The 27,259-nt window shown below is 39.3% G+C and overlaps 1 protein-coding gene across 12 annotated transcripts in view; it reads right to left on the bottom strand.

The window, feature by feature from the left end:
• Positions 1 to 1,296: 1,296 nt before the first annotated feature.
• Positions 1,297 to 27,259, bottom strand: part of MSR1 (macrophage scavenger receptor 1) — an 85,097-nt gene continuing 59,134 nt past the window's right edge. For 6 of the 12 annotated variants that reach the window (XR_015156323.1, XM_086380698.1, XM_086380697.1 and 3 more), the window contains 3 exons: positions 15,799 to 15,987; positions 6,288 to 6,471; positions 1,297 to 2,078 (listed from right to left, as the gene is read on the bottom strand). Coding sequence is in view for 10 of the 12 variants with exons in the window: in XM_086380698.1 (XP_086236824.1) it covers positions 6,311 to 6,471; positions 15,799 to 15,987 (350 nt within the window). In the remaining 2 variants the exon portion in view is untranslated. Of the gene's footprint in view, positions 2,079 to 6,287; positions 6,472 to 15,798; positions 15,988 to 27,259 lie in introns of those variants that run through there. The other 6 variants (XM_086380705.1, XM_086380703.1, XM_086380700.1 and 3 more) reach the window with 2 other exon arrangements.

Genomic DNA, 27,259 nt, shown 5'->3' with positions numbered 1-27,259 from the left:
GTGGGTAGTCACTAAAGCTTCTGTTCCTTAGCCTCTGTTCAGCTAGTGTTTTTGAATGCTAGGAGCTAAAACAACAAACAAACCTCTACCAAAAAAAGCCCAAACATACCCAAAGAAAAGCAATAATAATAGCAAAACCCACCTCTTTCAGTATCTGCAGACTGGTTCTATGCTGAGGGGCTCCTTCAGCACTTAATTACAAAACTACACTGCTGGAGTAAATCACCTATGTATAACAATTAGAAGAGTGTACTGTGATGAAGTGCATTTTCAGTAGGCCGTTTCCAGTAGTTCCAATTCCAACATAACATTTTTGCCTTTGCGAGTAAAAGGGCACTGAGTCATTATCTGGGTATATTTGTGAAGACTTCAGGATATGAACAAATGCTTAAGACCATGCTTTTGTTTATCATCATTGAAGAAAGTATAGTAGGGCCATCCTGTACTAGTGGCTTTTTAATCACATGTTTCTCTGAGTTGGGCTTATGAAACTTGAAAAGTATGTTTCTCAGGGCTGAGATTAAGCTGAATTTCAACAGAAATTGCTAGTCTTTCTACCCATACATCTAGACAGCAGGGCACAGTCACTGAGTTATTGGATGAACTTGGTACTATTCTGGCTTCTCAGGGTCATCAACCCTTTGCTGCTGCTGCTGCTAAGTTGCTTCAGTCGTGTCCGACTCTGTGCGACCCCATAGACAGCAGCCCACCAGGCTTCCCCGTCCCTGGGATTCTCCAGGCAAGAACACTGGAGTGGGTTGCCATTTCCTTCTCCAATGCATGAAAGTGAAAAGTGAAAGTGAAGTCACTCAGTCGTGCCCGACTCTTAGCGACCCCATGGACTGCAGCCCACCAGGCTCCTCTGTCCATGGGATTTTCCAGGCAAGAGTACTGGAGTGGGGTGCCACTGCCTTCTCCCATCAACCCTTTAGGGGTGAAGATTACCTCTCTCTCTCTGGGTTGTAAATATTGACTCTCTTAATGAAAGACTATAGAGATGGGTCATTGAAACTTCCTTCTGCAGGCAGGACATTGCATGCTGTTAATTAAAACTGAGTAAGTAGATATACTTACCTTTTAAACACAGTCCTAGAATCATAACAAAGTAATTACTCATCTTAGTTCAAAATGTATAGCAAGCTGAGCTCTATGTTATAAAATGACATTTTTGACCTGCTAATTATATGGACACATACAGTGATGGTGGGCCTTTGCTTTTTCTCATATGTCTTGCTTTCAGCTAACTTAATGGTCCAGTGTAAAAGAAAAAAATAAAAACAACAAAACTGTCAACACTTGACCATGTCAAATAATCATGTTATTATTAATGACCATGTGGTTAGTCATGTTAGTAATGACTTTGTCAATATTTGAGCAGGTAAAACCTGTTGAGTTTTTCATCATGGCCAAAACATATCATGAACATTACTATCTAACTTCTAGTTACTGCACAGAAATCTTGAACTAAGATTCTTCCTTTAGAAATGTGTATGGGTTGGAGATTTTGCCAACTTGGTACAAAAGAAAACTTTCCAACCCTCTCATTATTCAAAAAGTAATCACATTAAAATCAACTAAATAGATTACAAAGAAGGCAAAAATTGTGTCTTGTAATGAAGATACAAATTGTAGCCAGTGATTGGGATGTGTTTCCATTATCACTGGCATTTGTAATCCAGAAGCCTTAAACTTCAATATATGCAATTCAATATATAAGTCATTATATTATAAAATGCCACTTAAAAACCTAGAGAAGTTGAAATGGTTCTGGTATTTGAAGCAAATATGAAGCTATTTTATATGTTTATCCAGTGATTTTTAAATATTCCTTTTCTGTGGACAAAATTCTTAGTTTCTTAAATATTAATTAAGCTGATTTTAGTGAAGCAAAGGAAAAAAATCACTTTGTAACAGTTTAAAAAATGTGAATGAAAATATGATGCATTATGTAGTGCAAGTGACCCCAGCATCTTCGTCGTGCAAACAGGCTCTCACACCCCACTGTCTAATTCTGCACTCTTCAATGGATGACTCTTTTCCGAAACAAAATACTTCATTCAGCCATATTGGACCTGTACCTGCAAAAATCAGATACAACTGTATTAATAAGTATAATTTAATGTTTATGTTTGCATGGAACAGAGTCATTAATTTATTCACTAATTTAACAAAAAATGTGTTGCTCATTATCCACATGCAAGCTCTGCACTCTGTATTAAGATTCAAAAGTTAACTCCCTGCCCCAGAAAATTTTATTTTCCATCAGTGTGTAAATGACAAAAATACTAAGTAATAAAAGCTGCCATGAAGTTCAGCTCTTCATACAGACTTTTATGAAATCATAGATTAATGAATTATTGGTTTTCTCCAAGGATTTAATAAAAATTTTATTTTTAAAAATAAGGAAGGAAATAAGCTTTACTAACAATGGATATATGCTATAACTTAATGATCTAAACGTATCTTGTAGGAGGTTTATCTAGAACACTAGCGACCCTGCAGTTCTTTTCTTAGCTTCCTGTGTGTTGCAGTTTGCATGTGTCTGGTTTACCAGGTATATTATCTATTTTTAATTAAACCAAAACTAACACAATCAGCAAAGGGCTTACAAACTATCCTGCAAGAAGACTACAGATTATTAATTGCAAACCCAAGCAAACAAGAAAATGGCAGAGGTAACACTTATACTCTTTGTCTGAAATCTTCCTCAGACACATTAGAAGGAAAAACAGGCTGTCAGCACAGGCTACCTAGGAGATAATTAACTAAACAAACTTAACTGCCACTTTCAAGATAAGAACATTATTTTATCAGTGAATAAGAAAACAACTTCTTTTTTTTTTAAGGAATTCATGGCAAGAAAAGATAACTTTAAAATGAATGTTTGGCAATGTTTTTCTGATATTCTCTAAAGATTTTTTTAAGTGTATCAGATATAACAGTTTTTTCTTTCATACTTAAGACACTTGGGAACAGACTCTTTGAAAAACTTATAAATGAATGATTCCATTGATATATGGCAAAACCAATACAATATTGTAAAGTTAAAAAATAAAAGAAAAGAAAAGAAAGAAAAAAACAAACAAAATAAACGTATAATATTGAAACCTCCTGATGAATTTTCAAGAATAGTTCATGTCATCAAGAAACTGATGATTTAGCAGTGAAATTCCAATAAACACCTTTGCAAAACTGTGAATGGAAAATAAATATCTTAATACTCTAAGTATAATCAATAATGCACTTTTTCCATTTGGATCAATATGATGTTAAAGGGTTCTCTTTCAGTCACAAGAACTATATAAAGCATGTTTAGAAGCAAATTCAAAACCTAGAAACATACCTCTGTGTAGCTCTAAAAGCTAAATGAAGATTTGTTTTTTACAGAGGAATATAAAATGGCACATATAATTCCATTACTCTTAACTGATTTTTCAAATAATCTGTGAGTTAAATAAAAGTTAATAATATGTGCATGACTAGCGTGCATAATTATATAGTAGTGGACAGGGAGGCCTGGCGTGCTGCAGTTCATGGGGTTGCAAAGAGTTGGACACGACTGAGCGACTGAACTGACTGAACTGATGTGCCTATAATATACAACTAAATTAGCAGATACTGGAAATTTTGTAATTGTGATATGGATAATATTTGACCAAAGCTTAAAAATGAATGAAGGTTTTTCCATATATTGAAAAGATGTAATTCCATATAGTGGGGGCATCATGAAATGTATGATCTATTAAAACATTGAATGATCTTCTGTCATCTGTAACTGAGTCCATTAATGGGGGGAGGTGGGCTCCTTGGAAAGGTTGGACAGGAAGCTACGACCATGCTATAAACATTTTTGGATTGTATATTATAAGTCACCAAAAAAAATAATAACATCATCAGAACTATATTTTAGAATTGTAAGTCTGTCAGAAATGTGGAAGATGGATTGAAAAAGAAAAAAAAATCTATAAGCTAAAGGAGCACTTAATAGGATGTTTACCTAGACATTTTCTGTAAAGACATGTTTTTTATTTACTTTTGGAATTAGGAAATTGTAAGTTCCATATATAAAATAAATAGGTGCACTTACTTAATTTTTGAATAATTTGTGCCTTCACTAGAAATATCAAATAAAGACAAATATTAATAATATTTAGGTTTACATTATCAAAGTAACTGGGAATAGTATATTTTTCATTTCACACAATAGTAATTAAATCATTAGAATCCAAATAATGTCTCTATTAGACAAGCAAAGGTTTTCCTGGGCTGATCAATTATGAGTAGCAACTTGGAGAGCTCAATTATTTTATGAAGTGTTTATAAGAGTAATAAGCCTTTTCAATTTGAATTTTTAAGGCAGATAAAAAGGAAAAAAGATTAGAGGAATATGATCTTAAAATCAGAAGCCTGGCCAGTAATACTCTTTGGTTTTCAAATTGCTCTTACTAGGTATGTTGTGCTCCGTTTTGTGTTTGTGAGTAATTGTGTGTGTGAGCATGTTTGTGTGTGTGTGCATTTATTTTAAATATATAAGGTCTATCTAAATTTTTGCGAAACTGACCCAAAGAGCTACTCAACAAGATAAGCAAATAACAAAAACTGGACAAATAATAAAGCTATTTCCCTGCTAACGTGGAAGGGAGCCAAAACAGTGGGGCATTTATAAATCGTATTTATTACACTTCAGTTCAGTTTAGTTCAGTCGCTCAGTACTGTCTGACTTTTTGCAACCCTATGGACTGCAGCATGCCTGGCCTCCCTGTTCATCACCAACTCCCAGAGTTTACTCAAACTCACATCCACTGAGTTAGTAATGCCATCCAACCATCTCATCCCCTGTCATCCACTTCTCCTCCCACCTTCAATCTTTCCCAGCATCAGGGTCTTTTCCAGTGAGTCAGTTCTTCACATCAGGTGGCCAAAGTATTGGAGTTTCAGCTTCACCATCAGTCCTTCCAAAGAATACTCAGGACTGATTTCTTTTAGGATGGACTGGTTGGATTTCCTTGCAGGTCAAGGGACTCTCAAGGGTCTTCTCCAACACCATAGTTCAAAAGCATTAATTCTTCGGTGCTCAGCTTTCTTTATAGTCCAACTCTCACTTCCATACACGACTACTGGAAAAACCACAGCTTTGATGACAAAGTAATGTCTCTGCTTTTTAATATGCTGTCTGCTGCTGATGCTGCTAAGTCACTTCAGTCGTGTCTGACTCTGTGCAACCCCATAGACGGCAGCCCACCAGGCTCCCCTGTCCCTGGGATTCTCCAGGCAAGAACACTGGAGTGGGTTGCCATTTCCTTCTCCAATGCACTAAAGTGAAAAGTGAAAGTGAAGTTGCTCAGTCGTCTCCAACTCTTAGCAACCCCATGGACTGCAGCCTAACAGGCTCCTCCATCCATGGGATTTTCCAGGCAAGAGTACTGGAGTGGGTTGCCATTGCCTTCTCCAAATATGCTATCTAGGTTGGTCATAACTTTACTTACAAGGAGCAAGCATCTTTTAATTTCATGGCTGCAGTCACCATCCACAGTGATTTTAGAGCCCAAAAAATTAAAGTCTGTCACTGTTACCGTTGTTTCCCCACCTATTTGCCATGAAGGGATGGGACTAGATGCCATGATCTTAGTATTCTGAACATTGAGCTTTAAGCCAACTTTTTCACTCTCTTCTTTCACTTTCATCAAGAGGCTCTTTAGTTCTTCGCTTTCTGCCATAAGGGTGGTGTCATCTGCCTATCTGAGGTTATTGATATTTCTCCCGGTAATCTTGATTCCAGCTTGTGCTTCATCCAGCCCACTGTTTCTCATGATGTACTCTGCATATAAGTTAAGGAGCAGGGTGACAATATATAGCCTTGACGTACTCCTTTCCCAATTTGGAACCAGTCTGTTGTTCCATGTCCAGTTCTAATTATTGCTTCCTGACCTGCATACAGACTTCTCAAGAGGCAGGTCAGGTGGTTTGGTATTCCCATCTCTTTAAGGATTTTCCGGAGTTTATCATAATCCACATAGTTGGCACAGTTAATAAAGGAGAAATAGATGTTTTTCTGGAACTCTCTTGCTTTTTCCATGATCCAACCAATGTTGGTAATTTGATCTCTGGTTCCTCTGCCTTTTCTAAATCCAGCTGGAACATCTGGAAGTTCATGGTTCACGGACTGTTGAAGCCTGGCTTGGAGAATTTTGAGCATTACTTTACTAGCATGTGAGATGAGTGCAATTGTACAGTAGTTCGAGCGTTCTTTGGCATTGCTTTTCTTTGGGATTGGAATGAAAACTGACCTTTTTTAATCCTGTGGCCACTGCTAAGCTTTCCAAATTTGCTGGCATATTGAGTGCAGCACTTTCATGGCATCATCTTTTGGGATTTGAAATAGCTCAGTTGGAATTCCATCATCTCCACTTGCTTTGTTCGTAGTGATGCTTTCTAAGGCCCACTTGACTTCACATTCCAGCATGTCTGGCTCTAGGTGAGTGATCATACCATCGTGATTATCTGGGTTGTGAAGATCTTTTTTGAAAGGGTTGTTATTTATTATAACTTATATAAATAAGCATGAGTGACACTTTTGGTTTTGTAGTCTTTGAGAGCACGAGAACAGCATGGTTCCATGGCCTCTGCACCCTGGGGACTGTGGGGCTTTCATTCTACAATTTGTAGATCTTGTCACCAGATTTATATCTCAGCAGTGCAGAATTTTTACAATCCACGAAAAGAGAATTTAGTATGAGGATCCTCTCAATAGCTGAAGCGCCCAGAAGGGCCATCCCCACAGGGGCAACTCAAGACAGATATTATTCAGTCATTGTGCTGCCATGTGAGTCTAAGTTTCTAGAAACCATAGTGGTGAAATTCATGAATATTTGAATGACAAAGGTGCAGTAAAAAATAAAAATGAACATGTAAGCCCACTGTTTTAAGGATTCATTGTGTGGCAGAAAATAGTCAAAGTACTTTTGAGCTGTTACCTTACTAAGTTCTCCATCTTAAAAAGTTAATAAATGCTATTTTGGGGTCATGATACTGTTATGGAAAGTGAAGGTCAGAGAGAAGAAGCCCCTTTGCCCTAGGTCACATAGCTAGTGCGTGATGGAGCCAGTATTCCCACCCTGGGTCTGCCTAGTGCCAGGCCTTTCATCAGAGATTTACTGCAATCCCTTGCATCACTGTGATGTGTTTGTGTGCTCAGTCGTGCCTGACTCTTTGCAGCCCCATGGACTGTGGCCCTCCAGGCTTCTCTGACCATGGGATTCCCCAGACAAGAATACTAGAGTGGGTTGCCATGCCCTCCTCCAGGGGATCTTCCCTACCTGGGGATCAAACTCACATCTCTTATGTCTCCTGTACTGGCAGGCGGATTCTTTACCACTGCACCACCTGGGAAATCTCCCTTGCATTATTAGATTCCATCATTTAACAAATCTCCTTGCAGTACCTATATGAGTGAACAAAAATCAGAATCCATCCTGTCTTGGACTGACTTTCTAGTGAAGACCTTTGTTTTAGGTGAATGCAACAACTGAGGTCACAGAGATAATTAGTGGCAAAGCTGATTCCTGTATTTAGAACACTTAACTCATGCATGCATGATAAGTTGCTTCAGTCGTGTCTGACTCTGTGTAACCCTGTGGACCATAGTCTCTCAGGCTCCTCTGTCCATGGGATTCTCCAGGCAAGAATGCTGGAGTGGGTTGCCATGCCCTCCTCCAGGGGATCTTCCTGACCCAGGGATCAAACCCATGTCTCTTAAGTCTCCTGCAGTGGCAGCCAGGTTCTTTACCACTAGCATCACCTGGGAAGCTCCCGCTTAGCTCATATTACAATGCTTTCCCCACTGAGAACACATAGATGTGATAAATACATTATGTAATTTAGTAACTCTGGTGTTACACTATACAGAAGACTCAGGCACAGTGAACATACTGAGTCTTTTCATATATAATTTTACATATTTACTTCCAATAACTTTGTGAAATATTGGCAATTATTTCCATTTCACTGATAAATAAATTGAGACTCAGAAAGGATGTATGATTTTCTCAAAATAACAGAGAAAATAGGGGCAAGCAACAGAACATGATGACATTTAAAACTTGGTGCTATTCACTGACTATAGAGAAGCCCAAATAGAGTTATAAAAATTATTTTCAAGTATTTGCTATTTTATTTTTATATTAATATATTCAGGACTATCAACACTAAGGAAAATTTTATTTAATACTTACTTCCCATCTTCTTCCAAATTGTTTTCTACATTAAAAATTAATGCCAAAGTAGAATAAAAGTCATAAAATTTTATCTTCATATGCACTTCAAAGATTAAAAAACAGATCCGTTTTTATTTCTGTAGGTAACGACAGTTACTGAAGGACTTTTGTCGTTGCTGCTGTCCTTGTTATTTTTTGCCTCTGAGCAATCCTTTCTACTAGTGGAAACCATGAAAAATTGATATATGTATTTTAGGGATGATTTTATTCTCTAATCCTACCTGTTTATCGTCTATTTCTCTATCTACCTAAACATCTATATAGCTACAATTTCCTTTACAATGTGAAAGCTGTAGAGGAAGGAAAAACTGATTTTGTGTTTCCAAAAGCAGACAACAAAAACTGTCATCCATGGCTTCTGGAGTTTTATGACTTGGTTTGTGATGCTTAACAGTGTGCTTGACAGATGATACCATTTCCTCTTACTGCTAAGTCACTTCAGTCGTGTCCGACCCTCAGCGACCCCATGGACTGCAGCCTACTAGGCTCCTCCATCCATGGGATTTTCCAGGCAAGAGTACTGGAGTGGGGTGCCATTGCCTCCTCCAATTTCCTCTTAATACCTCTTTAAAACAAGACAAATATTGATATTTCTTTGAGGGACTTGAGTTTCTTTAATCTTTCGTAACCACTGCTTTTATTTTTAAAAAGTAATCATATTTCAAAGAGTAGCCAGATACACAGTGACATGATGAGATTTGAAATTAGCTGCTGAATAAGATAAGTGAAGAAGCAAAAAATCACTAATGGTTAAAGCCTCTGAGTGAATTTTAATTACATCCAGTCAAGGCTGGGTGACATGCATTTATATCACTTTTTAGACTTCTAGTTGGGAAGTGCTTTGTCAACAGCTTCTTCTTTGAGAAAAGCATTATGCTTTTTTTTTTTTTTTAGGGGGTCGGGGGCCAATGTTAAAAATGAAGTGGGAATCAGACTAGAGAATGGGTAAACTTAGATTATAGTTCTAGATTCTAGTTTTTTGGTTCTGGAGAAGCCACTTATTTTCTCTGTTTTATTATATATGCAGAATAGAGGAGTAGGGCTGAAATAGCTCTAAGATTTCATTTACTTTTACAATTCTAAGATTCTGAAGAAGCAAGCTCTTTAGAAATGAGGTTTTTAAGGTTAAAGAACTTAGAAGGACTTTCTGTCCAGTGGAGAGACAAGGTAAGGCATGAAGGTTGACCCATGCCTCACAATCACGATAACAGCTATGGAAATGTGGGTGTTTTGTGACAGTTCTGTCAAATTTCCTTAGTTTTCTAGGGAGAATGGGGCTATACCACCTTTCTCATAAGCACTGTGAGCACTAAATTAGATTGCATAGTAAACACTTGATAAACAATATTATTTCATACTTAGTATTTCTTTGTTAGATAAGCAATAGAACAGACAGGTTACGAACTGTTAGGCTCTATGAAAGTGAAAGTGATTGTGTTAGTAGCTCAGTTGAATCTGCCAGGCTCCTCTGTCCATAGAATTCTTCAGGCAAGAATTCTGGAGTGGGCAGCCATTCCCTTTCTCCAGAGGCTCTTCCTGACCTAGGGATCGAACCCAAGTCTCCTGCATTGCAGGCGGATTCTTTACCATCTGAGCCACCAGGGAAGCCCTGCTTCTATACCAGCTTGCTGCTACTGCTGCTAAGTCGCTTCAGTCGTGTCCGACTGTGCGACCCCATAGACAGCAGCCCACCAGGCTCCCCCGTCCCTGGGATTCTCCAGGTAAGAACATTGGAGTGGGTTGCCATTTCCTTCTCCAATGCATGAAAGCAAAAAGTGAAAGTGAAGTCGCTCAGTCGTGTCCAACTCTTAGCGACCTCATGGATTGCAGCCTACCAGGCTCCTCCGTCCATGGGATTTTCCAGGCAAGAGTACTGGAGTGGGGTGCCATTGCCTTCTTACATAATATCTAACACATAAACATTTACATTTGAAAACTTTCAATGAGCAGGGATCAGAATGTAAGAATTGGCAGTTCTGATCTATTGATATATTTAATTTATCTTTGAGATTGTTTTCACTCCCAATCACTAAGGGATAGTTCAGAGACACAGAGTTTTATTTTTGATCTTCAGTTTAGCTTTGTAATTCTTAAAATTCCACTCAGAAAATTGAATATGGAACGTGAAAGGGGTAATGTACAAAAGATAGCATTTATGTTTAGAATTTTCTTCTGTTTCTGCTTTTACATTTGGAGCTTCAGCACCAACTCCTTTAAATTTAGGAGAAGATGAGATGGCTGCTCCAGAGCCAGTTCTTAGTTTGTTCATTAGCCTAGAGGCTCAGACATGCCTGGAACAAACTCTCGGACTACCACCGTCCCCCGATAAAGCTCATCCGAGTTTGCTACAGGGAGCCCACTGGGAGAGAAGAGGCTCCCTGCCTCCTCCTTGCTCCATGCAACAGCAAGCACCAGAAGCTTCTCAGCGCTTCTTTAATTTAACCTTTTTGTCTCCTTAGGAAAAAGAAAGAACATTCCATTTGATGCAAAAGGTGCATCCAGATGAAAGAACCCATTTAAAGGCGTGAGCTTTAAGCTTTGTTCCTATGAATCATTTTACTTGCAACACTAATTGTTCTTAAAAAGCTAATAAGGATTATCTCTAACAAGCCAGGTTTGCTATTTTAAAATGAGAAGGGGAAAAAAAAAAAAAGGAGAGGGGGAGACTGTGTCCAGAAAATGGTATTCTGTCTTTAACAGGAGAATTATACAAAGGAGATAAATTTAAACTTTTATCTTCTTGTTTCAATTTTGATAATGTTGTACCATATAGCATTAATCTGATTCTTCTTACTTTCCTATGGGAATGACATGTAATTAAAACTTTAATGCACCTTCCTCCTCTTCTCTGCTCTACACCTCCCCACTCATACTTCTAAATTTCCTTGCCTGCTTCTCTTTTGCAGTCAAACTGCTTTCTTGTTTACCTCCTGAGTAAAACTGTAAATTTAAAATGGAAAAAGGAAGAGTTTAAACAGCTTCACATGAAATGGTGGTTTGCCATGACTAATCCAGAATCAGTTTATGTTGTAAGCCTGTTTCTTAAAATACAATGTACACTGAAGCAGATCATGAAGTTCATTTTTCAGATTCTTTTTCTTCAGAACAAATCACCTCAGTTCTATTTTTCTCCCAGCCCACCTTGCTTTACTATTTTAAAATTCTTATCATCATTCTTCAGTTGTTTGGGGCTGAAATCTCCAGAGAGCTGAAACAGTGCTAGGTGTGTGTGTGCAGCAGAGCGGGGACCTTACTAGAGAATGTTACACAGAATGTTCTAAAGTCACACCTCCAAACTGCAGAAAACCACATTCAACTTTTCCACCCTTGGAACATCATGAATGTCACTCCACAATGTAACACCAATCTGACTTCTCTACCTTTCAACTTTCAGCTTCCCTGGTGGCTCAGACAGTAAAGAATCTGCCTTCAATGCAGGGAACCTGGGTTTGATCCCTGGGTTGGGAAGATCCCTTGGAAAAGGGAACAGCTACCCACTCCAATATTCTTGCCTGGAGAATTCCATGGACAGAGGAGCCTGGCAGGCTACAGTCCACGGGGTCACAAAGAGTTGGACATGACTTAGTGACTTTCACCTTTCAAAGAGGATGGTAAATATGTAATTATACAGTTAGTGGTCCTGCTCCCTGTGATCTTGTCACTCGTGAGCAATGCTGTGCGTCTGGCTTCAAACTGGGCACTTTATAGATGCCACTTCTTTTCAGATTCAAAACAAATATTTGCTGTTCAGTTGCTCCATCATGTTCGACTCTTTGCAATGCCATGGATGGCAGCACTTTGGGCTCCTCTGTCCTTTTACCATCTCCTGGAATTTGCTCAAACTTATGTCTGTCGAGTCAGTGATGCTGCCCAACCATCTCATCCTCTGTCATCCCCTTCTCCTCCCACCTTCAATCTTTCCCAGCATCAGGGTCTTTTCCAATGAGTCAGTTCTTTTCATCAGGTGGCCAAAGTGCTGGAGTTTCAGCTTCAGCATCAGTCCTTCCAATGTAAATTCAGGACTGATTTCCTCTAGGATGGACTGGTTGGATCTCCTTGTAGTCCAAGGGACTGCCAAGAGTCTTCTCCAACACCACAGTTTAAAAGCATCAATTCTTTGGTGCTCAGCTTTCTTTATAGTTCAACTCTCACACCCATATATGACCACTGGAAAATCCATAGCTTTGACTGCTAAGTCACTTCAGTCGTGTCCGACTCTGTGCGACCGCATAGACGGCAGCCCACCAGGCTCCCCCGTCCCTGGGATTCTCCAGGCAAGAACACTGAAGTGGGTTGCCATTTCCTTCTCCAATGCATGAAAGTGAAAAGTGAAAGTGAAGTCGCTCAGTCGTGTCCGACTCTTAGCAACCCCATGGACTGCGGCCCACCAGGGTCCTCCGTCCATGGGATTTTCCAGGCAAGAATACTGGAGTGGGGTGCCATTGCCTTCTCCATAGCTTTGACTAGATGGACTTTTGTTGGCAAAGTAATGTCTCTGCTTTTTAATATGCTGTCTAAGTTTGTCATAGCTTTTCTTCCAAGGAGCAAGCGTCTTTTAATTTTAATGTAAATACATAGCCTCACTGAAAATGGACGCTCATTTTAGAGAAGTAGTCAGTTATCTCGGAAAAATCTTGAGATGATTGTTTCCATATAGCCAAATGAATCATTTCACTTGAGACTAAACTCTATTTAAATAATAAGCTTCTGTTTTTTTGTTTGGCTAGTATTTCAGAATATTTATTTTATTCCTTTCTTACCGGTGTTTTAGACTAGAAATTCCTAGTGCTTTAGACTAGAAATCCCCAGAGGTATAAGTAAGAATGAATAAAATCTGGGGGGAAAGAGCATTTTACTTGTGAAACTAGGCCTTCAAGTTAATGGAATCTTAAGATAATGGTCTCCAGTTGTGTATTGACTGTACAGGCTTGAACCTTAATGGGAAAACAACTTTGAAATCTATAGCAAGGCTCCATATTCAGAAAAGGAATAGAGCCTGGGTATAATGTCTTATTCTGTTTCCTCCTACAGTTTATATTTGAAATGTTTTTTATACAATTATGTATTTTAAATAAATGGTCTTTCATGCTATAGATCCTAGTTACATAGAAATGGAATCTCTCTGAAAAAAACATTATAGAAACTCAAATGGGCAGATTAGTCTTCCTAAACAATTAACTGATTCATTTGATTTTCTAGTGATGAAGAGTTGGGGATTTTTGTCTTTTTCCCTTCTCTGGGGGTAAAAAATAAATCTATCTTATCAATGTTTAAAACATTTCACATGGAGGTAAATTTTACAGGTACATGAATGATTTTGGTCTGACAATTTTCAAGCTGAGGAAGTTCTGAAAGTGTAGTGTAAATGGAAAAATTTGGAAATTCCAAAAATCTGTTTGGTGGTGGCAACTTATGGATATTTTCTCTTTCCTTTGTTTCTTCTATTCAGAGCTTTAACACACAAATTAAAAACTGGTGGCCAGGGGCTTGAACAAAACAGAACAGAAACTTTCACCACTTTCTTTCTGTCTTGTCTTTAGCCTCTTTATGAAGTTAAATTATCCTTCTGGTCTTTAAAGACTTTGGAATCTAGATTCCTTCTAAAATTCATCTCTTAAATCTGATATAATAAATTCATTTAGGTAAAAGAATAAAGGATATAATTGTGATCTATTATTAATACTGCTTATGTGTTTAGCACAATGCATGACAGAGAGTTATTGCTCAGTAAATTGTAGCATAATAGTGCTAAACACAGGCTTCCCAGGTGACGCCAGTGCTCAAAGGACCTGCCTGCCAGTGTGGGAGACGTAAGAGATGTGGGTTCACACCCTGGGTCAGGAAGATCTCCTGGAGGAGGAAATGGCCACCCACTCCAGTTTTCTTGCCTGGAGACTCCCATGGACAGAGGATTAACAATATGTTTCATTAATATAATTCATGAATTTAAGAAGTCTATCTTGTTTAGTCTTTTGATGTAATAATTTGACATACTCCACTATTTTATTATTACACATAAGATTACCTGGTAATTGTTCAGTCGCCCAGTCATGTCCTGCTCTTTATGACCCATGGCCTGCAGCACACCAGGCATCCCTGTATTACATACCTGGTAATGCTGTTATGTTATGTCTATAATTCTGCATACAATCTCTATTGCCAGTACCTCCCTAGAAGAATAACTAATGCAAGAAGAAGGTGGTCAGATCTTTCTCTCTTTTTTGGTCACCACCAACTTCAGAGACACTAGTTACTTATCACATATGGACAGAAGAATAAATAAAGAGGAAACACTGACTTTAAAATTCTAGTTTATTTATATATGGCTACTTTCTTCTAACCTGTCCTTCAGAACTTATATATGTTTAATTATACATAAAACCTAATATAAGATGCCAGTGTAGGGGGAAAAAATGAGGTAGTAAAAATACCATGGGTAAACTTTCAAATGTTTTACCCCCTGCAAATTTTCTCCCAAGGTCTTTCAATACATTCATAAAACATGTTACCAAATCATCAGATGAAAATACACAAATTTACATGTAGCAAAAGAACTACGCAATTCAACCTCACATAGAGGGGAAAGTAACCTTTCCATTCCCTATTTCCCATCACAGTCCTTAGAGGAGAAGTCATAACTGGCAGGCATAGAGAGCTCGTATAATTGCTCCTTTTTCTTTTAGAGTTTCTACTGCCCTTTCTGGAGAAGGAAATGGAAACCCACTTCAGTATTCTTACCTGGAGAATTTCATGGACAGAGGAGCCTGGCGGGCTACTGTCCATGGGTTCGCAGAGAGTCGGACAGGACTGAAGCGACTTGCAGGGCGTGGTGGCTGGGGGGTAAACGCAGAAACCGGTACCCCGCCCCCACTCAGTTCCACAGAAGAGAGAATAGGGGAACACAAGGCATTGCCCACAAGACCCAGAGAGGTCAGTGAGTGTCCCAGGAAGTCAGGCCTTCTCTGTAACTGACTGCTTTCTGGTCTGCTTTGCCGATCATTTCCCGCATTTCCTCTGTTACATTTTCCACTAACCAATTCAGTCTAAAGGATATGTAGACATTAAAAGGTGTCTAAGAGCATATGTCTTTTCCTTAAATCTCTTTTCATTCCTACTTTCTAGGAAAGGCCTGTAAAAAAAAATTCTACTTCCTTTTCTATATGTTCCTGTCTCTACTTGATTATATGTATTGGAGAATGCTTGCTGCTGCTGCTGCTGCTAAGTCGCTTCAGTCATGTCCGACTCTGTGCGACCCCATAGACGGCAGCCCACCAGGCTCCCCAGTCCCTGGGATTCTCCAGGCAAGAACACTGGAGTGGGTTGCCATTTCCTTCTCCAATGCATGAAAGTGAAAAGTGAAAGTGAAGTCGCTCAGTCGTGTCCGACTCTTAGCAACCCCATGGACTGCATGCAGCCAATCAGGCTCCTCCATCCATGGGATTTTCCAGGCAAGAGTACTGGAGTGGGGTGCCATTGCCTTCTCCGGGAGAATGCTTACATTTCATTAAAAAAAAAAAAAAATTACCTTTTCCAAAATAAGCTCGCTTATGCACACTTTGAACACCTTTGTATCCCAAGCTCCTGCAGACGACCAGTCCTCCACGCAGTTCCCAGCGGTCGTCACACACCGTACCCCACTGGCCTTCGTGAAAAATCTCCACTCTGCCTTCGTGAGGGCCGCTGCCACCCACCAGTCGGACTGTATTAGATTGTCCTGTAACAGAAATAAACAGGGTTTAATTTTTTATATATGCACATACTGCTTTATAATGCTTTCTCTTAAAAGAAAAAAAGCACATTTTTTCCAGTAAGTTCAATTATTGGAATAAGTATTAAATTTTCTAGCCCCACCTATTGGTAAAGACTTTAATTGCAAACACTGTACTAGCAGTCAAATCTGAAGAAGAAAGCTCTTCTTTCTTGTGAATCTCTTCCAGTAACTTTAAAATTTAACAACCACAGGTCTGTTATTGTTATAGAGATTTTATGATATTTTATAATATCATAAACATAAAATAGGCCAAATATCCCATTCTTCACCAAGATGAACAAAATAACTATAGTGACAACACTGATCTAGAAACAGCAAGACTCTTCCTTGTTACAAGGTCCCTGGATTTTATCCCAAAGTGTTTATCTTGTTTTGTAAAAGCATTAATGAGACCGGGATCAGATAATTTTTATTTTGAGAAATTGCTAAAAAGTACACTTTGGGAAGAAACATACCATGTCTATAATAGTAAAAGTAATTTTGCTCTGCAGTGCCTAAGTAATTAAAATTGCCATACATGCTGTAAACTTTTATAAAATCTTGATCATGTGCAGTGATTAAAGTGTCTCTTTTTGCCTTCTTTAAAAGCAACATATACATTTCAAACCCAAGAACAGGCAAATAAAGTGGGTAATTAGTATTATAAAAAGTTTCAGTTAGAGTTAGAAAATTTCTTTAAATAACCTATACTATTCTAGTAAGTTTTTGCTTAAGAATATTTGGCTAAAAATGAGGAAACAGAAAAGACAGAAAATAACTTTTAAAATATATTTAGTGCTAAATAAAAATAATAATATTCTCTAATAATTAAAAAAGCCAATGAATTAAACACAATTCTACTTAAATATATCTTTTCAAATACAAGTTTGAAGGACATCATATTATAAAAAAGCACAATGTAACTGTTACAACAAAAGTATCTCTGTAATGTGAAAATGGAATTTTAGGTTATAGGTTTTCAGAACTCAGTTACCTAAAGAAAGAGTAACTTTTTTTTTTTTAATTTCAGTAAATTTTGTTGGAACAGTAATCCAACAATGTGTAAAGGAAAATAAGCTGTTTCCTACAAGCCTGACTGAGCCACTCAGAAACAGGAAAAGCAAACAAATTAAATGTAGTATTACAATTATTTTCTTGATTCTTCCAAAATGTTATTCAGTGCTAAATAATGAATTTATGCAATAATGCCCAGGTGCATAAGCCCTTTTTCACTCAATAAATGTGAATTATAAGCATTAACATTTTTTAAAAGGAAAATAGCTTGCTATTGCAGTATTCAAACTTCCAATTACTGAGTAACCCAATTGTTCACTGTAAATGCCTAAGAAATAGGAACTGATCCAGCAGCAGATTGTGTAAAGTTTTAAAATGCTAGAGTCATGTAATAGTAACTAGTGCCACTCCCAAGTGTTTAAATTTTACACAAGTCAGAAATACCTAAACACAACATGTTTACCATGATTCTATGAAAAAACAGATGTCACATTCAAACACGTGATTTTATGAGCTTGCCTTACTGCCCAAATAAGTGTACAGAAGTGTTCTCATTGTGGGTTCTTACCCCCTTCAGTTCAGTTCAGTTGCTCAGTCGTGTGCAACTCTGCAACCCCATGAAAGGCAGCACGCCAGGCTTCCCTGTCCATCACCAACTCCCGGAGTCCACCCAAACCCATGTCCATTGAGTCGGTGATGCCATCCAACCAACTCATCCTCTGTTGTCCCCTTCTCCTCCTGCCTTCAATATTTCCCAGCATCAGGGTCTTTTCAAATGAGTCAGCTCTTCGCATCAGGTGACCAAAGTATTGCAGTTTCAGCTTCACATCAGTCCTTCCAATGAACACCCAGGGCTGATCTCCTTCAGAATGGACTGGTTGGATCTCCTTGCAGTCCAAGGGACTCTTCAAGAGTCTTCTCCAACACCACAGTTCAAAAGCATCAATTCTGTGCTCAGCCTTTTTTATAGTCCAACTCTCACATCCATACATCACTTTTCTCCTTACATCTCTGAAAATGCCATTAAGGAACCTGGCTTGTCCTGGATCAGTGGGTCTCAAACTTTAGTTTGTCTTAGCTCAGGCTGCTACAACAAATATACCATGGACTGATGGGTTAAGCAATATTAATTTCTCACAGTTCTGGAAGCTGGAAAGTCCAAAAAACAAGGTGATGGCAGATTCAGGATTGGGTTTAGCCAGCTTCTTGCAGCCAGCTGCCTCTTGTCTGCTGTGCTCAGGTGGCCTTTCCTCAGTGTATGTAAAAAAAGAAGTAGAGAATAGGTCTCTGGTCTCTTCTTGTAATACTACTAATAGAGGAAAACAGTAGAATGGGAAAGACTAGAGATACCAGGAAAATTTCTTCAGGAAAATTAGAGATACCAAGGGAACATTTCATGCAAAGATGGGCTCAATAAAGGACCAGAAATGGTATGGACCTAACAGAAGCAGAAGATATTAAGAAGAGGTGGCAAGAATACAGGGAAAACTACACTAAAAAGATCTTAATGACTCAGATAATCATGATGGTGTGATCACTCACCTAGAGCCAGATACCCTGGTGTGCAAAGTCAAGTGAGCCTTAGGAAGCATCACTATGAACAAAGCTAGTGGAGGTGATGGAATTCCAGTTGAGCTATGTCAAACCCTAAAAGATTATGCTGTGAAAGTGCTGCACTCAGCATGCTAGCAAATTTGGAAAACTCATCAGTGGCCACAGGACTGTAAAAGGTCAGTTTTCATTCCAGTCACAGTGAAGGGCAATGCCAAAGAAGGTTCAAACTACCACCAACTGCACTCATCTCACACACTAGCAAAGTAATGCTTAAAATTCTCCAAGCCAGGCTTCAACTGTACATGAACCAAGAACTTCCAGATGTTCAAGCTGGATTTAGAAAAGGCAGAAGAACCAGAGATCAAATTGCCAACATCTGTTGGATCATTGAAAAAGCAAGAGAGTTCCAGAAAAAAATCTACTTCTGCTTCGCTATGCTAAAGCCTTTGACTGGGTGGATCACAACAAACTGTGGAAAATTCTTCAAGAGACAGGAATGCCAGACTACCTAACCTGCCTCTGGAGAAACCAGTATGCAGGTCAAGAAGCAACAGTTAGAACCAGACATGGAAGAAGGGACTGGTTCCAAATTGGGAAAGGAGTATATCAAGGCTATATATTGTCACCCTGTTTATTTAACTTATATGCAGAGTACATCATGCAAAATGCCAGGCTGGATGAAGCACAAGCTGGAATCAAGATTGCCAAGAGAAATATCAATAACCTCAGATATGCAGATGATACCACCTGTATGGCAGAAAGCAAAGAGTAACTAAAGAGCCTCTTGATGAAAGTGAAAGAGGAGAATTAAAAAGCTGGCTTAAAACTCAACATTCAGAAAACTAAGATCATGGCATCCAGTCCCATCACTTCATGGCAAAAAGATGGGGAAGCAATGGAAATAGTGAGAGACTATTTTCTTGGGCTCCAAAATCACTGTGGATGGTGACTGCAGCCCTATAATTACACAAACTCATGTCCATTGAGTCAGGGATGCCATCCAACCATCTCATCCTCTGTCGTCCCCTTCTCCTCCCACCTTCAATCTTTCCCAGCATCAGGGTCTTTTCAAAAGAGTCAGCTCTTCACGTCAGGTGGCCAAAGTATTGCTGTTTCAGCTTCAGAATCAGTCCTTCCAATCAATATTCAGGATAGATTTCATTTAGAATGGACTGGTTGGATCTCCTTGCAGTCCAAGGGACTCTTAAAGAGTCTTCAACAACACAGTTCAAAAGCTTCAATTCTTTGGCCCTCAGCTTTCTTTACAGTCCAACTCTCACATCCATACATGACTACTGGAAAACCATAGCTTTGACTAGATGGATCTTTGCTAGCAAAGTAATGTCTCTGCTTTCTAATATGCTGTCTAGGTTGCTCATAGCTTTTCTTCCAAGAAGCAGTTCAGTTCAGTTCAGTCAGTCAGTCATGTCTGAATCTTTGCGACCCCACAAACCACAGCATGCCAGGCCTCCCTGTATATCACCATCTCCTGGAGTTTACCCAAACTCATGTCCACTGAGTCGGTGATACCATCCAACCATCTCACCTCTGTTGTCCCCTTCTCCTCCTGCCCCCAATCTTTCCCAGCATCAGGGTCTTTTCAAGAGTCAGCTCTTCACGTCAGGTGGTCAAAGTATTGGAGTTTCAGCTTCAACATCAGTCCTTCCAATGAGCACCCAGGCCTGATCTCCTTTAGGATGGACTGGTTGGATCTCCTTGAAGTCCAAGGGACTCTCAAGAGTCTTCTCCAACACCACAGTTCAAAAGCATCAATTCTTTGGCACTCGGCTTTCTTTATAGTCCAACTCTCACACCATAAATGACTACTGGAAAAACCATAGCCTTGACGAGATGGACCTTTGTAGGCAAAGTAATGTCTCCACTTTTTAATATGCTGTCTAGGTTGGTCATAACTTTCCTTCCAAGGAGTAAGTGTATTTTAATTTCATGGTTGCAGTCACCATCTGCAGTGATTTTGGAGCCCCCCCAAATAAAGTCTGACACTGTTTCCACATCTTCTTGCCATGAAGTGATGGGACCAGATGCCATGATCTTAGTTTTCTGAATGTTGAGCTTTAAGCCAACTTTTTCACTCTCCTCTTTCACTTTTATCAAGAGGCTCTTTAGTTCCCCTTCACATTCTGCCATAAATGTTATGTCATCTGCATATCTGAGGTTATTGATATATCTCCTGGCAATCTTGATTCCAGCTTGTCCTTCCTCCAGCCCAGCATTTCTCATGATGTACTCTGCATATAAGTTAAATAAGCAGGGTGACAATATACAGCCTTGATGTACTCCTTTTCCTATTTGGAACCAGTCTATTATCCCATATTCAATTCTAACTGTTGCTTCCTGACCTGCATACATGTTTCTCAAGAGGCAGGTCAGGTGGTCTGGTATTCCCATCTCTTTCAGAATATTCCACAGTTGGTTGTGATCCAGAGTCAAAAGTTTTGGCATTGTCAATAAAGCAGAAGTAGATGTTTTTCTGGAACTCTCTTGCCTTTTTGTTGATCCAACAGATGTTTGCAATTTGATCTCTGGTCCCTCTGACTTTTCTAAATCCAGGTTGAATATCTGGAAGTTTATGGTTCATATATTGTTGAAGCCTGACTTGGAGAATTTTAAGCATTACTTGCTAGTGCGTGAGATGAGTGCAATTGTGTGGTAGTTTGAACATTCTTTGGCATTGCCTTCTTTGAGATTGGAATGAAAACTGACCTTTTCCAGCCCTGTGGTCACTGCTGAGTTTTCCAAATTTGCTGACATATTGAGTGCAGCACTTTCACAGCATCATCTTTTAGGATTTGAAATAGCTCGACTGGAATTCCATCACCTCCACTCACTTTGACCATAGTGATGATTCCTCAGGCCCACTTGACTTCACATTCCAGGACTTCTGGCTCTAGGTGAGTGATCACACCATCGTGGTTATCTGAGTCATGAAGATCTTTTTTGTACAGTTCTTCTGTGTATTCTTGCCACCTCTCAGTATCTTCTGCTTCTGTTAGGTCCATACTGTTTCTGTCTTTTATGGAGCCCATCTTTGCATGAAACAGTCCCTTAGTATCTCTAATTTTCCTGAAGAGATCTCTAGTCTTTCCCATTCTGCTGTTTTCCTCTATTTCTTTGCATTGAATGCTGAGCAAGGCTTTCTTATCTCTCCTTGCTATTCTTTGGAACTCTGCATTCAGATGGGTATATCTTTTCTTTTCTCCTTTGCCTTTCCATTCTCTTCTTTTCTCAGTTATTTGTAAGGCTTCCTCAGACAACAATTTTGCCTTTTTGCTTTTCTTTTTCTGGGGATGGTCTTGATCAGTGCCCCTGCACAGTATCATGAACCTCTGTCCATAGTTCTTCAGGCACTTTATCGGATCTAATCCCTTGAATCTATCTGTCGCTTCCAGTGAATAATCATAAGGGATTTGATGTAGGTCATACCTGAATGGTCTAGTCATTTTCCCTACTTCAATTTATCTCTGATTTTGGCAATAAGGAGTTCATGATCTGAGCCACAGTCAGCTCCTGGTCTTGTTTTTGCTGACTTTAAGGAGCTTCTCCATCTTTGACTGCAAAGAATATAGTCAATCTGATTTTGGTATTGACCATTGGGTGATCTCCATGTGTAGAGGCTTCTCTTGTGTTGTTGGAAGAGTGTATTTACTATGACCAGTGTGTTCTCTTGGAAAAACTTGATTAGCCTTTGCCCTGCTTCATTTTGTACTCCAAGGCCAAATTTGCCCATTACTCCAGGTATCTCTTTACTTCCTACTTTTGCAATCCAGTCCCCTATATGAAAAGGACATCTTTTTTGGGTGTTAGTCCTAGAAGGTCTTGTAGGTGTTCATAGAACTTAGCTTCTTCAGCATTACTGTTTGGGGCATGGACTTGGATTCCTGTGATACTGAATGGCTTGCTTTGGAAATGAACAGAGATCATTCTGTCATGTTTGATATTGCATCCAATAACTGCATTTCAGACTTTTTTGTTGACTATGAAGGCTACTCCATTTCTTCTAAGGGATTCCTGCCCACAGTAGTAGATATAATGGTCATCTGAGTTAAATTCACCCATTCTTGTCCATTTTAGTTCACTGATTCCTAAAATGTTGATGTTCACTCTTGCCATCTCCTGTTTGCTCACTTCCAATTTGCCTTGATTCATGGACCTGACATTCCAGGTTCCTATGCAGTTTGCTCTTTACCACATGGGACTTGCGTCCATCACCAATCACACCTACTGCTGGGTGTTGTTTTTTCTTTGGCTCGCTCTCGTCATTCTTTCTGGAGTTATTTTTCCACTATTCTCCAGTAGCGTACTGTGCACCTACCGACCTGGGGAGTTCATCTTTCAGTATCCTTTTTTTTTTCCCCCTATCATACTGTTTATGGGGTTCTCAAGGCAAAAATACCAAAGTGGTTTACCATTCCCTTCTCCAGTGGACCATGTTTTGTCAGAACTCTCCACTTTTAGGAGACTTTTAGTTCAGTTCAGCTCAGTTCAGTCGCTCAGTTGTGTCCAGCTGTTTGTGACCCCTTGGACTGTAGCACACCAGGCTTCCCTGTCCATCACCAGCTCCTGAAGCTTCCTCAGACTCAAGTCCATTGAGTTGGTGATGCCATCCAACCATCTCATCCTCTGTCATCCCCTTCTCCTGCCTTCAATATTTCCAAGCATCAGGGTCTTTTCCAATGAGTCAGTTCTTTGCATCAGGTGGCCAAAGTATTGGAGACTTTTAGGAAGTATACAAATATGGATCCCTCCTCCCTTGAGGGACAAGCCCCCTTGGCTATGTATTTCATAGCCCAGTCTGCCCCAGACATCAGGCACAAGATTCAGAAAGCAACTTCTGGGCCTCAGACTCCAGTGAATCAGTTGCTCCAATTGGCTTATTCAGTTTTTTAAAATACGGATATGGCCAAAAAGGCTGAACATACCCAGGAAAATATGCAAAAATGGATTTTTCTGCTCAGAGACCACCAACTAATCTTCCCACTCATTAGCATATGAAATTGCTCAGCCTATAAAAACTAAACATGCCACATTTCATATAGGAATTTGCCCTCTGTGATGGCCCACACACTCTCTGTGGTGTGGATCTCTGAATCTGAGTAAATCCACTTCTTACTCTCACTTTGTCACTCACTAAATTCTTTTTACAATGACACATCAAGAACCTGAGCTTCATTAGGTCCTGAAACCAGGTACTGTGGGTTTTGGCAGGGTTCAAATCCCAGCACATGGGTTCAAGTTCCAATCTGAGGTACACAGTTTGAGTTTATTCTTCAAAATGAAATATAAATCTAAAGTTTTTACTTTTACAGGTTTTGAAAATTTTGAGATTTACATTTTAAGGTGAGAGTACTTGAATATATTATCATACTATTAAACACCTTGCTTATTAATTTTTTAACTACTTTCTTATTTAATACTTAACCTTCTCAAAGAGGAGCTTTCAGCCCAATAGGTAGAACTTTTGCAGACAGACGAAGCTTACCCTATGGTTTCAGAAGGAATATATTTGACTTTTGTTATTTCCAAGCATGATGGATCTTGAAGAGGCTCATGGAGACCAGTAATGAGTAAAATATGGCCCTTAAGCCAATCCTAGCTTTCTGTTTATTTTGTAAATAAAGCTTTAGTTTATTTACTAAATAAACCTCAAAATTCTCCAAGCAAGCCTTCAACAATATGTGAACCAGAACTTCCAGGTGTTCAAGCTGGATTTAGAAAAGGCAGAGGGACCAGAGATCAAATTGCCAACATCCATTGGATAATAGAAAAAGGAAAGAGTTCCAGAGAAATACCTACTTCTGTTTTATTGACTATGCTAAAGCCTTTGACTGTGTGGATCACAACAAACTGTGGAAAATTCCGGAGACTGGAATACCAGACCACCTTACCTGCCTTCTGAGAAATTGGTATGCAGGTCAAGAGCCAACAGTTAGAACCAGACATGGAAAAACAGACTGGTTCCAAATTGGGAAAGGAGTATGTCAAGGCTGTATATTGTCACCCTGCTTATTTAACTTCTATGCAGAGAATATGATGTGAAATGCTGGGCTGGAAGAAGCACAAGGTGGAATCAAGATGGCCAGGAGAAGTATCAATAACTTCAGAGATGCAGATGACACCACCCGTATGGCAGAAAGCAAAGAAGAACAAAAGAGCCTCTTGATGAAAGTGAAAGAGGAGAGTTAACAAGTTGGCTTAAAGCTCAACATTCAGAAAAATAAGATCATGGCATCCGTTCCCATCACTTCATGGCAAATAGATGGGGACGCAATGGAAAGAGTGAGAGACTTTATTTTCTTGGGCTCCAAAATCACTGTGGATGGTGACTGCAGCCCTATAATTAAAAGACAATTGCACCTTGGAAGCAAAGGTATGACCAACCTAGACAGCATATTAAAAAGCAGAGATATTACTTTGCCAACAACAGTCCATCTATATTCAAAGGTATGGTTTTTCCAGTAGTCATGTATGGATGTGAGAGTCGGACTATAAAGAAAGCTGAGCGCTGAAGAATTGATGCTTTTGAACTGTGGTGCTGGAGAAGACTCTTGAGAGCACTTTGGACTCCAAGGAGATCCAAGCAGTCCATCCTAAATGAAATCTGTCCTCAATATTCATTGGAAAGACTGATTCTAAAGCTGAAACTGCAATACTTTGGCCACCTGAGAAGAACTGATTCATTGGAAAAGACCCTGATGCTAGGAAAGATTGAATGTAGGAGGGGAAGGGGATGACAGAGGACGAGTTGGTTGGATGGCATCACTGACTCGATGGACAGGACTTTGAGCAAGTTCAGTGAGTTGGTGATGGACAGGGAAGCCTGGCGTGCTGCAGTCCATGGGGCTGCACAGAATCAAACATGACTGTGTGACCTAACTGAACTCAACTGAAAGCTTTAGTGGAATGCATCCATGCCTGTTTGTTTACATATGATGTAGGTTTGCTTTCAGACTACACAGCAGAGTTAAATAGTCTAACAGACTTTCTGGCATGCAAACCAAAAATATTTACTAGCTGGTTCTTTTCTGAAAAAGCTTGGCAACCCCTGGTATAATTGAAAACACAAGACTAGTATGATAGCAGATTTCAGTAGGGAAAAACCTGCCACGTGACCCCTGGAACCAATAAGGCTATAATTAATCTCCACTTACTTTTCCAGTTTAATGCTTTGGAAACCTCTTTGCCCCTCCTTTCTTGCTTCCTTTACTTCAGTTACATAATTACTCACATTTCCAAATAAGCCTTCCCTCCTTTATTCCTGGGGCTTTGGTGCCTCGATTCCCCCACACCCTCTCCTCCTCCCAGCCCCCACCAACACCTCCCATTTCTTCACCCCCAGCACCCAGTTTTGATAGGTACCCTTCTCAAGCTCGCACAGCACTGAAAGTGTTAGTCGCTCATCTTGTCTGACTCTTTGCCACCCATGGACTGTAGCTCACTAGGCTCCTCTGTCCGTGGGATTCTCCAGGCAAGAACATTGGAATGGGTTGCCATTTCCCTCTCCATGGGGTCTTCCCCACCCACGGATTGAACTCAGGTCTCTCACATTGCGGGCAGAGTCTTTACTGTTTGAGCTACCTGCAAGCACAGCACTACTGACCTACAAAGCACTGAAAACTGGTTTATTTTCACCCCCGAACTGACATCCTTCCAGTTATCTTTTCAATCCCTGACCAAATATCACTTGATGAAGCGTGATGGTATAAATGAATGAATTAATTTTGAGCTCCTCTTGATAGGTGATCTCTATTACCTGAGTGGATTAAATTGGCAAATGTTTAAAATACCAAACACTGAAAGGAATAGAATTTAGTATGTCATCCGTCTCTAGAGAGAATGTTGTTTCTATGTGCAGAGCAGTAAAGGAAATTGCACAGGGAAGGTTGATTTAAAAAGAGTCCTATTACAGGAAAAAAACCACATGGTCGTCCACTAAGAGCCCTCTAATGTGGAATGGTCTGGTGGGAGGGTTTGATCAGAAGCCTCACAAATTCCAAAGCCTGATTTTGTAGGTTTAGCGGATTTATCTCTTAGTGGCAGACTAATGTTAAACAGAATCTTGGGACTAAATGGCAATTCAATTTACAACCAGAAATGTAATTGCTTCAAAAAACAGAAATATTTTTAACTACTTGACAAGGCCATTTTCTCTCTGTGGGCAATCTGTGCAAGAAGTCAAATCACAATCAGTGAATTATTCGTTTAATTAATTTATTAATTTACAATGAGGCATAGCAGTGAGATTTTGCCTCTGGGATTGGCCCATGCTCTTTTGCTTAACACATTTTTCTTTCTATATGTTAATATATTTCATCAGGTTAGGGGATTTTACATATCTCTGCTCTGATCCACTGTGGTTTAATTTTCTAAAGGCAGTCTTATTATACTTATTTCCTAGGGTTGGAAGGAAGAGTAGACTACTGATAATTTTTATATATTTTTAAAAGTCTGTAAGAAAGATAAAAACAATATGTGAAATACTTATTTTACAAATAGCTCATTCATAGGTCTATAATCATAAGGTGTCAAACAAAAAATAATGAGCAAGTAATTTACAGAAGAAGATTTTTTAATCTGAGAAAATAATTTCAAATTAGTGCAAGTTAACCAGTTCAGTGGCCATTGTTGTTTTTTTTTTTGTCTGTTTGTT

This window comes from Bos grunniens, chromosome 27, assembly GCF_055505025.1.
Source record: "Bos grunniens cultivar Pamir isolate PY7600 chromosome 27, Bosgru_T2T1.0, whole genome shotgun sequence".
Taxonomy (NCBI): domain Eukaryota; kingdom Metazoa; phylum Chordata; class Mammalia; order Artiodactyla; family Bovidae; genus Bos; species Bos grunniens.
This window is presented reverse-complemented; position numbering and strand designations above follow the sequence as displayed.